At 31.5% G+C, this 10,002-nt stretch overlaps 4 protein-coding genes across 5 annotated transcripts; all 4 read right to left on the bottom strand.

Annotated features, from left to right (window-relative positions):
- Positions 1 to 180: 180 nt before the first annotated feature.
- Positions 181 to 1,300, bottom strand: LOC17890269 (methylesterase 4). Of its 2 annotated transcripts, none has more exons than XM_023784928.1 (3): positions 914 to 1,300; positions 709 to 846; positions 181 to 593 (listed from the first exon to the last, which is right to left on the bottom strand). In XM_023784928.1, the coding sequence occupies exons 1-3, from the start codon at positions 1,298 to 1,300 to the stop codon at positions 312 to 314; spliced, it is 807 nt and encodes a 268-aa protein (XP_023640696.1). In that variant the 3' UTR covers positions 181 to 311. The 2 variants fall into 2 exon arrangements, with proteins under 2 accessions (XP_023640696.1, XP_006295929.2); XM_006295867.2 differs by having other exon boundaries at positions 334 to 532.
- Positions 1,301 to 1,414: 114 nt separating this feature from the next.
- LOC17888230 (methylesterase 2) lies at positions 1,415 to 3,158 on the bottom strand. Its single transcript, XM_006294695.2, has 3 exons — positions 2,664 to 3,158; positions 1,942 to 2,076; positions 1,415 to 1,857 (listed from the first exon to the last, which is right to left on the bottom strand). The coding sequence occupies exons 1-3, from the start codon at positions 3,117 to 3,119 to the stop codon at positions 1,576 to 1,578; spliced, it is 873 nt and encodes a 290-aa protein (XP_006294757.2). The 5' UTR covers positions 3,120 to 3,158; the 3' UTR covers positions 1,415 to 1,575.
- Positions 3,159 to 4,190: 1,032 nt separating this feature from the next.
- On the bottom strand, positions 4,191 to 5,532 carry LOC17889885 (methylesterase 2). The gene is made up of 3 exons (XM_006294747.2): positions 5,088 to 5,532; positions 4,734 to 4,868; positions 4,191 to 4,615 (listed from the first exon to the last, which is right to left on the bottom strand). Exons 1-3 carry the CDS (start codon positions 5,460 to 5,462, stop codon positions 4,334 to 4,336), a joined length of 792 nt encoding a protein of 263 aa, XP_006294809.1. The 5' UTR covers positions 5,463 to 5,532; the 3' UTR covers positions 4,191 to 4,333.
- Positions 5,533 to 6,129: 597 nt separating this feature from the next.
- On the bottom strand, positions 6,130 to 8,512 carry LOC17890267 (methylesterase 1). Its single transcript, XM_006295900.2, has 3 exons — positions 8,028 to 8,512; positions 7,119 to 7,256; positions 6,130 to 6,591 (listed from the first exon to the last, which is right to left on the bottom strand). Exons 1-3 carry the CDS (start codon positions 8,415 to 8,417, stop codon positions 6,310 to 6,312), a joined length of 810 nt encoding a protein of 269 aa, XP_006295962.2. The 5' UTR covers positions 8,418 to 8,512; the 3' UTR covers positions 6,130 to 6,309.
- Positions 8,513 to 10,002: the final 1,490 nt, after the last annotated feature.

Genomic DNA, 10,002 nt, shown 5'->3' on the forward strand with positions numbered 1-10,002 from the left:
TAAAGAGGAAAACTAAAACTGATTGTGAAATATTAGTTTATAACATGATAAAAAGAAAAAAAGAATGATATTTCATAAATTGAATCAAATTTTTTTAATCCAAATTTGAGTATTGAAAGATAATTATTAAACAGAAAATAATTATAATATATTTTAAAATCAATTAAAAAGACAATAAAATATCACAATATAAATGAAAAATTAACAAAAAAAAATTATAAACTTCCCATATACATATCACTCAAATCTGGCTTATAATTGTGGCTAAGGCTGATTTTTGTAACTATAATGAAGTGACGTACGATCTTGATTTAGGCATATTTAGATGCAATATCCAAGAGTAGAGCACATAGTTCATGAGGCTTAGAGAACATTGCCATATGATCTGCACATTTGATCTCCATTACTTCTTTTGGTGGATAGTTCTTGATCATCCAACGTTGGTAATCTTCAGGTTCCACAAGATCTTCTTCACATATGATATATATACGTGTAACGGATCCGTATCCTTCCTCACTAAAGCTTCTTGTCCCTGCCAAGTTATTCGTAACTAAGGGGTTCACCCTCACCAACATTTTCGCCAGTTCAAGATCCTAATTCACAAAAATAACATCAACAAAAAGATTGGCTCATGAGGTTATATATACAACTTATAATAAGTAAGCACAAACCCATGTGAGTATTACATTAAGACTAAAGTACTCTTACTTGGACTGGAGAGAGTTGATACATCTTCTTGGCCATGTATTTTGGTCCCAACAAAGCAAACTCTAGAGGACAATCAGGTTTCCCATACCTTCCAAACACGGTGTCGAACCATTCTTCTTGTGGAACGCTTCTGATCAGCTGAAGAGTTCAGTAAAATATTAAAACCACTCGGACGAGGTCATACCTCAAAACAAAAGTATCATACCTTTTCGTAAACATAAGCAGGTGGATTTGTTGTGTCAGGCATGAAAGCTGTCAAGAAGACAATAGCAAAAATCTTACTAGGGAACATATCAGCAGCAAGCGTGGCGCATATACCTCCCATGCTATGAGCAACAAGGATCACCTTATCGTCATCCGAGCTAAGACACTCAAGCAATGGTTTGCAGTAATCTTTAAGAGTCTGAATCTCTTCCACTCTAGTCATGTTTATACCTGATGCAGCTAGATCCACCGCGGTCACACAATGACCTTCAGCCTCAAGATATGTTTTCACCTTGTACCAAGTCCACGCGCCATGGCACAGCCCATGGACGAGCACAAACCTCTTCTTGTTGTTCTTCTCCATTGTGTTTTTTTTTACTTTTAGCATCTTAATTGATTCAACACATATATATGGACAGTTACTTTCCCCATACTCTTTGTATATTGACTGTTAGTTTCTGGTCCTTCTCTATGACCTAGAGAATGATAAATTAACACTACATTGACTGTTAGATTTCTCATTTCAACCATAGTAAGCAATAAAGTATGAACCTATAGAAACATTTTTTAATTTTTTTTTTTTGCTAAATTAGAAACATATATTTTAGAAAACACACTTAATAGTTTCAAATCCAAATACAATTCAACAAACAATCCTATTATTTAATCGAATTTTTCGGCGATTTCCGATAGATGGGCACTTAGCAACTGAGGTTTGCAAAACATTGGCATATGATCCGTCTCTTCCATCTCCTTCACTAAATTTACCGGATAATTGTCGATCATCCATTGTTGTAGTTCTTTTGAGATGATGTTGTCCTCTTTGCACACAATGTAAGCTCGAGGAACAGATCCATACCCTTTGTCCGAAAATTTCGTCCTCCTCGATAATTCGTTCATAAATAATGATGCCGGCCTCTTTAGAAGCAGTCCAAGCTCAAGATCCTAAATTAAGATTACCATACTATCAATTATATGTTGATCATTTTTGTTTTGTTGGTAAAAGATGATGATTGGAAACTAAATCACCTCAATAGGAGAAAGTTGATAGAGACGGTTCTTCATGTAATCAGTGCTGAAGGACACAGACAAGCCAGAATTGTCTGAGCCGTACGGCTTGAACTCAGAACCCATCCATCCTTCTGGTGTCATGTAGCTTGCAAACTGTCACGTGAATCTAAAACGTATTATATGCTCTCTAGGGTGATTGGTGAAAACTATAGTCAATATATATGTGATTCAGTAGTGGCCATAGATTTTTTGCTTTGTCAACCACACACTTCAACTAAAATAAGGCTCCTTGATTAGTTTGTTTGATCCACATATTACAGAGTTATATTACGAATTTCATAAATATTCTGTATATTAAAACTATAATTTTTTAAGTGGGCAATATATATACAAAAATACTATTATTAAGATTTTTTTGTGTGCACCAAATTCATTATTTTTCAAAAATACCATTAGAATCTATTTTTCCTAAAATATTACAAAACTAAAATTAAATTTCACTTTTAAATCTGAACTCTAAAATCCTAAAATCCTACCCCTAAAATTATATATCCTAAATCTAAAATAGTTAACCCGGCCAAACCGGAAAAAAAAATTTACCTATATGAAAATCAATTTTGACGTTTGTGTTATTTTGGAAAAATGAATCTATCATAGTATTTGTAGGAAAAAAAAAACTTAAAATGTGCTATTTTAGGAATTTCTCTTTAAATCGTATATTAATTATGAGACATGTATACCTTGTCCACGACGAATGATGGTGAGTGTTTGGTGTCGGGCATGACAGCAGTCACAAAGACAGAGACAGAGATTTTTTCAGGAAACTTATCCATGGCTATGGCTAAACTCAAACCTCCAAAGCTATGACCAACGAGCACAACCTTCTCATCATTTGGCAATGAAGTCATAAGCTGAATCAACGGCTCAGAATACTCTTCGCATGTGGAAATGTCAGTGATTGACTTGGTGTTGTCTATACCGCAGCCAGCTAGGTCTAAGGCGGTTACTCGATGGCCCGAAGCCTCGAGCTGCGGCTTAACCTTGTACCAGCACCATGCGCCGTGGCCTGCACCATGTACTAGAACAAAGTGTTGCTTCCTCTTTTCCTCACTCATTTTCTTCTTTTCTTTTGATATTATCACCTTGTTTCGTACGCACACATCCACACACTCACTACATATAAGTAGAGAGGCCATAAAGCTTATCTTTGATTTAGAAAGAAAAAAAAAAACAATTGTCGCTATCCTTGAGATAGTACTGTATTCCTTTAATTTTGTGATTTCACGTGATAATCACAATTTTAGGAAAGAAGTAACAATTTTGGAACATTTATTTGAATAAACGACAGTTTACTCTATCGGTAAAATACTTTACACTTATTTTAGTCGAATAATAATAATTTGTAAATAAAATATCTGAACAACAGATAATAACTTATAACAAAAAAATGTTTTACCCTTTTACAAAGTAACAAAATCTGAAACTTCAAAACCATTCAGTATAAATTATTTATGCATTTGCAACAAACATATGAAAATGTATTCTATATCAAATCCAATACATTTTTACATAGGAAGAATGATAAAACGAATTTGTAAGCAATTTCCATCATTGGCATAGTTGCTGAGGCTTGCAGAACACTGGCATATGTCTCCTCCATCTCCATCACTAAGTTCACCGGAAAATTATCAACCATCCATCTTTGGTACGGTGTTCTTCTGGAATGGCTTTGTCCTCGATCTTTGCACACTATGAACGAACACTGGATCCAGGCCCTTTAAAAGCAATCCCAATTCAAGATCCTAAAATCAAGATAATTAAGTGAGAAGCAACATGTTTAGATTCACTCGATAGAACTAGTTCGGCCATGACCAGACAAAACAACTATAGTTTACATATGCTTTTGCCAACAACTATTAAAATAAATATCCTTTATATTCGTTTTAGTTTTATTTTGAGACTTTTAACATACTCAAACGAATGAAAACTTTGAGTTGAAATCTTAAAATGTTTTGAAACATATATCATATTTTTTTTTTATCTAACAATGAAAGTACTAAAATCATTTTTAACTGAAGACGAAATATGTTTAATTTTTTTTCCTGATCATCCCTTTGCAATTGTGAGGGGGAATATTTTTATTTTTGAACTCAAAATCATTGCTTAATGCTTTTTGAGGAGGAACTCTTATATTTATGGACGTTACTTTCTCCACACTCTTTGTGTATTGACTGTTAGTTTCTCGTCCTTCTCTGAGATCCATAGAATGCTAAACCAACATTACATTGACTGTTAAATTTCTCATTTCAACCATAGTAAGCAATAAAACATAAACCGATAGAAATATCCATTTTAGAACACACATTTAGTTGTATCAACTCCAAATACATTTTCAACATCATTGTATTATTTAATAGAATTTGTCGGCGATTTCCGATAGATGGTCACTTAGTAGTTTAGGATTGCAAAACATTGGCATATGATCTGTCTCTTCCATCTCAATCACTAAACTGCCCGGATAGTTATCGATCATCCATTTTTGTAGTTCTTCTAAGATGATTTTGTCCTCTTTGCATACAATGTAAACTCGAGGAACAGAACCATACCCTTTGTCCGAAAAATTCGTCCTCCTCGATAATTCGTTGGTAAATAGTGATGCCGGCCTCTTTAAAAGCAATCCAAGCTCAAGATCCTATATCAAGATTACCACAACATCAAGTATAGTACTATGTACTATCAATAAGTTATATGGTGATGATAATTTCTTATTTTCGATAAAGATGATGATGATTATAAATTAAATTAATTACTTCAATAGGAGAAAGTTGGTAGATACGGTTCTTCATGATCTCAGTACTGAACAACGCTGACATGCCAATATTGTCTGAACCGTACGGCTTGAACTCTGTGCCCATCCATCCTTCTGGTGTCATGTAACTTGCAAACTGTAACGTGAATCAAACACATATGAAATATTATATGCTCTAGAGTCTAGAGTGATAAGTTAAGACTATAGTCTTATATGTATTTAATAGTGGCCACAGCTTTTTTCTTCTTTGTTAAACCACACAGTTCAACTTAAATTAGACTCCTTGGTTAGTTGTTCGTATAGTAATTGTCTTAACAAGATAAGTTCAGACATTGAAACTTTTAATGAGACATACCTTTTCTAAGACAAACGATGGTGAGTGTTTGGTGTCGGGCATGAAAGCAGTCACAAAGACAGAGACAGAGATTTTTTCAGGAAACTTATCCATGGCTATGGCTAAACTCAAACCTCCAAAGCTATGACCAACGAGCACAACCTTCTCATCATTTGGCAATGAAGTCATAAGCTGAATCAACGGCTCAGAATACTCTTCGCATGTGGAGATGTCAGTGATCGACCTGGTCGTGTCTATACCACAGCCAGCTAGGTCTAAGGCAGTCACACGATGGCCCGATGCCTCGAGCAGTACCTTGACCTTGTACCAGCACCATGCGCCGTGGCACGCACCATGTACTAGCACGAAGTGTTGCTTCCTCTTCTCCTCACTCATTGTTCTTCTCTCCTTTTGGTATTATCACTTTGTTTCGTACGTTTTTTTCTTACTCTTCACACATCCACACACTCATTACATATAAGTAGAGAGACCTTAAAGCTTATCACTGATTATAAAAAACAAAAACAAAATTTGTCGCTTTCCTTGAGAGATCCTTTTAGAATTTTACGTGATAATCACAATTTAGTATTTTTCTTTCAAGAAAGAAATAACAATTTGATATTTCCCTTTGAATAAACGACAATTTTTACTGTGGATTAAAACACTTTTTTTTTTTGTGATTAAAACACTTTATAATTATTAAAATTAACGTTAAAGTATCTTTCTTTTTTGTTTGGTCAAACGTTAAAGTATCTTTCTAAAATTACAATGTTAGAACTTAATTAATATACTCATCCAGCTGTAAATCGGATGTTGACAAATGATACAACTCTTGTTACATGCTTATTCCATGCTATAGACGCATACACGAAGTTAAAGCATGTTTAGTCGAACAATAATAATTTTGCAAATGTAAAATATTTTAAAAACAGAATATGAACTTAGAGAGTAGTACAGTATGTAAGAAATATATTTATAGATATAAATATCAAAATTTAATTTCTAATAGTCGATTGCTTAGAAAATGTTCTACGACTTCCGCACAAAAACAAATCTTGCAAAATATAACATATATATGGCAATCAAGAAAAATACGAGTAAAACATATGGTAGGGTGGATATGACAAATATGTCATTAAGGTGAATACCAAACTCTCATATAGAGTAACACAATCTGAAGCTTTAAAAACATTTGTAACAAACCCTTATTATATAAAATCCAATACATTCTCATGAAGATTGATTAAACGAATTTGTAAGCAATTTCCATGAAGTGATCACATAGTTGCTGCGGCTTACAGAACATTGGCATATGATCTGTCTTTTCTATTTCGACCACTAGATTAACCGGAAAATTATCAATCATCCATTTTTGGTGTTGTTCTGGGATAGCTTTGTCCTCTTTGCACACAATGAAAGCTCGAGGAACAGATCCATATCCTTCATCAGAAAAATTCTTCATCTTCGATAAATTGTTAATAAACAATGATCCTGGCCTCTTTAAAAGCAGTCCAAGTTCAAGATCCTAAATCAAGATTACAAATATGCATCACCAAGACCAAAATAAGTAAGAAGCAACTTTTTTAGATTCATTCGATAAGACAAGTTCAGTACTGGCTCTGCCATGATCCTGAAGAAACATATATGGTTTACATATGTTTTTGGCAACAACTAAAAAAAAAAATCCTTTATATTAGTTTTACATTTAATTTAGTACTTTTAAATGATTTAAAATACTCAAGTTTAGTTGAATCTAATAATTGAATAGATATTTAATCATTTTGAACTGAAGACAAAATATTTTTGCTTTCTTCTAGTGCAATAATTTTTTACGTAGGCCACGAAAATTGAAGACATTATTGTTAAAAAATGATTGATCGAGTCACCAATTTGTATTTTACATTTTTCTAACATTAAAAATGACTGATTGAGTCACCAATCTTATTAATTAGAGTATTTGAGTCCCCCAATTTCATCAAATAATTCAATGATCCCAAAGAAACTTCAGTTTCGGTTTTGTTTTAGAGATAAAAGACAGATAAACTAAATTACCTCAGTTGGAGAAAGCTGGTAGAGACCGAGCTTCATGAACTCAGGGCTAAAGAACATACTCAGTCCGGAATTGTCTGAACCATAAGGTTCGAATTCGGTGCCCATCCATGCTTCTGGCCCTGGTAAGTTGCTTCCATACTAACATAATTAAAGAAAAAAAAAAAAAACTCAAATCAAATAGTATTCAAGAAAAATCTACTAGGATTTAATTTTCTACCCCACGTGTACGTGTTATCTCATATAGGCCACACAATATTCATAAAGTAGAGTCCAAAAACAAGGAAACATGTTATAAAAGAAAAAAAAATCCAGAAACGATTTCATTTCTGTCATATGCACTAATTCATTAATCTCAAGGATGAGAAAAATAGTATTAGATGGTTGGTAGGTACATTGTTTATTTTTTTATAAGATTATTAAATTGATTATTTTTGATTTTATCGAATTTATATTGCATATAGGTTTCAACGCGAGGTACACATCGATACTATCACAAGTTACTAGATACAGTCTATGTTATAACTATTAGTTTCTCAAAAAAGAAAAAAACAATTACCAATATAAATTGTTGGGGAAGGTAATTTGCTAAACTTATAGATAACCTTAAAATTTTCTATATATATATTTTTGCTAGTTTATAAGCAATCTTCCTTATTTAATATTTATGTAAGATGAACCATTTTTGGTTCTTTTTTTTTTTTTGGTATGATCCATTTTTGGTTCTTGCACTTGTCCAACTTGAATACTACTGTGCAAACTTTGACTTATTAAAAATAAAGAAATAAAGTATTGGTCGCTTAAGAAAAAGACTCTTTAAATAAACGAAAGATCTATATACATCATTCAAATCAATCGATCATATAAAAGATATATCAATTCTAAAATAAAATAAAATTAAAAACGAGATACCTTTTCCAAGACAAAGGATGGTGAGTGTTTGGTGTCAGGCATGAAAGCAGTCAAGAACACAGCCACAGAGATTTTGTTCGGAAACATTTCCATGGCTATGGCTAAGCTCAAGCCACCAAAGCTATGACCAACGAGCACAACCTTCTCATCATTTGGTAATGCTCTCAGCAACTTCGTCAATGGCTCTGAGTATTGTTCGCATGTAGAGACGTCAGTGATGGACTTGGTTCGGTCTATACCAGAGGCAGCTAAGTCCACGGCCGTTACACGATGGCCAGCAGCTTCTAGCAGTGGTTTAACTTTGTACCAGCACCACGCACCGTGGCACGAACCATGTACTAGTACAAAATGTTGTTGTTTCGTCTTTTCTTCACTCATTCTTCTGACCATTGATATTTTTCTATTCTCTTCTAAAACGCACACGCACACAAAATATATATAGAGATCTTTTGCGCATGGAGAGAGAATTAACAAAAAGTCTTCGGTACGAAGGAATAGGGTGATGATGCTACTCACGACAATATTTATTTAAATATAACCAATATATATAACAATTATATACAGTCTGTCGCTGATCAAAATGTATTATCTTCTTAACCAAAATGTTTTTAATTTTTGATTATTTTAAATTTATATCCTAACATATTAAAGACATATACCAAAGAATGGACTTTTTCCTAACTCCTAGATCCTTTATACATATAAAGTATCACTTAAATCTAGTTTAATTAATACTCCTATTTCTTTTTGTTCTTTCTAAGTAATTTTTTTTTATCAAACTATGCATTTAATAAAACGTTACACTTGTTGTCAAAAGTTTTCTTTTGAATAAATTTTTATTCAAAAGATTTTTTTTGTCGAAATTCAAAAGAGAATTTTTAGTTTTATCTAATTAAATAGTAGGCAGTTTATTTTGATTTAGTATAATCTATACTATTAATTGGGAAGTACAACTTGAAGCCAAACAACCCCAATTTTAAAAAAAATTTCATGAAAATAAAACCATTTGCCAAACAAAATTAATGACAGCAAAAAAAAACAAAAACTTATAGTTATATATTTCAGTTGCCAAACAAAACTAATGACAGCAAAAATGTTTTAATAAATAAATAAATAATAAAAAACAGAAACTACCTATATTTATGTATCATACTAATTTTGTTGCCAAAAAAGTGGAAAATTAAATTCGAAAATCTCCATGTATATAACATATTTAACATTTTTAGATATTTTTAAACAATAATTTAATATTTAATAAAATCTAATCTATAGTATTTTTTATTTGGTTTATTGATTTCATTCAAGTGTTTATGTTATTTGTATTTTGTATAACTCTTATGATATGATATATATTTATTTTGCGTTACAAAAATCATCATATATATATTTTTTTTATATTGATGTTTTAGGAAAAATAAAAGAAAAATAAATATGTTATATATTTTACAATAGAATAAAATATGAAGAAATATTCAACAAAATTGATATTATCTTTAAAAATTTTAAAAATGACAAAGTCTTAAATAAATAATTAAAATGTTTAAATAAAAAAAATCTTCAAAAAATCAATAATTATTTTTTTTTCAAAAATCAATCGAATAAATATTTTGTATCACATACAATCTCTTATTTTCAAAATCTTCATATTGAAAATGTTTTTCGAAAATATAGCAAAAAAAGATATTTATATATTTCCTTGAAATATACTTAAAAAACCAATATAGCATGTGACCAAAAATAAAATCATCAAATAAACATTTTTTTATTATTAACATCAATTTAATAATATATTAACTCCCCAATTTCGCTGGATATTGACTAATATGCAATTAGCATTTAATAGTTTTAAGTAAGTTCAGGAAATCATATCACACGATTATTATATTTTTCATATAATATAACATTGCCAATCCACAAAAAGAATTAAACAGTTAATGGAATAAAATAGTTATTTGAATTTTCATTACTTAGTAAA

This window comes from Capsella rubella, unplaced genomic scaffold (assembly GCF_000375325.1).
Source record: "Capsella rubella cultivar Monte Gargano unplaced genomic scaffold, Caprub1_0 scaffold_4, whole genome shotgun sequence".
In the NCBI taxonomy this organism is placed as follows: Eukaryota; Viridiplantae; Streptophyta; class Magnoliopsida; order Brassicales; family Brassicaceae; genus Capsella; species Capsella rubella.

What these genes read in the sequence shown, in the direction of transcription:
- LOC17890269 (XM_023784928.1), bottom strand. Translation starts at nt 1,300, where the DNA reads ATGCTAAAAGTAAAAAAAAACACAATGGAGAAGAACAACAAGAAGAGG. An exon ending in CTGCTTATGTTTACGAAAAG is followed by an intron (nt 847 to 913) that starts GTATGATACTTT and finishes TGAACTCTTCAG; the next exon opens with CTGATCAGAAGCGTTCCACA. An exon ending in ATCAACTCTCTCCAGTCCAA is followed by an intron (nt 594 to 708) that starts GTAAGAGTACTT and finishes TTTGTGAATTAG; the next exon opens with GATCTTGAACTGGCGAAAAT.
- LOC17888230 (XM_006294695.2), bottom strand. Translation starts at nt 3,119, where the DNA reads ATGGCCTCTCTACTTATATGTAGTGAGTGTGTGGATGTGTGCGTACGA. An exon ending in CATCATTCGTCGTGGACAAG is followed by an intron (nt 2,077 to 2,663) that starts GTATACATGTCT and finishes TTCACGTGACAG; the next exon opens with TTTGCAAGCTACATGACACC. An exon ending in ATCAACTTTCTCCTATTGAG is followed by an intron (nt 1,858 to 1,941) that starts GTGATTTAGTTT and finishes ATCTTAATTTAG; the next exon opens with GATCTTGAGCTTGGACTGCT.
- LOC17889885 (XM_006294747.2), bottom strand. Translation starts at nt 5,462, where the DNA reads ATGAGTGAGGAGAAGAGGAAGCAACACTTCGTGCTAGTACATGGTGCG. An exon ending in CATCGTTTGTCTTAGAAAAG is followed by an intron (nt 4,869 to 5,087) that starts GTATGTCTCATT and finishes TTCACGTTACAG; the next exon opens with TTTGCAAGTTACATGACACC. An exon ending in ACCAACTTTCTCCTATTGAA is followed by an intron (nt 4,616 to 4,733) that starts GTAATTAATTTA and finishes ATCTTGATATAG; the next exon opens with GATCTTGAGCTTGGATTGCT.
- LOC17890267 (XM_006295900.2), bottom strand. Translation starts at nt 8,417, where the DNA reads ATGGTCAGAAGAATGAGTGAAGAAAAGACGAAACAACAACATTTTGTA. An exon ending in CATCCTTTGTCTTGGAAAAG is followed by an intron (nt 7,257 to 8,027) that starts GTATCTCGTTTT and finishes TAATTATGTTAG; the next exon opens with TATGGAAGCAACTTACCAGG. An exon ending in ACCAGCTTTCTCCAACTGAG is followed by an intron (nt 6,592 to 7,118) that starts GTAATTTAGTTT and finishes ATCTTGATTTAG; the next exon opens with GATCTTGAACTTGGACTGCT.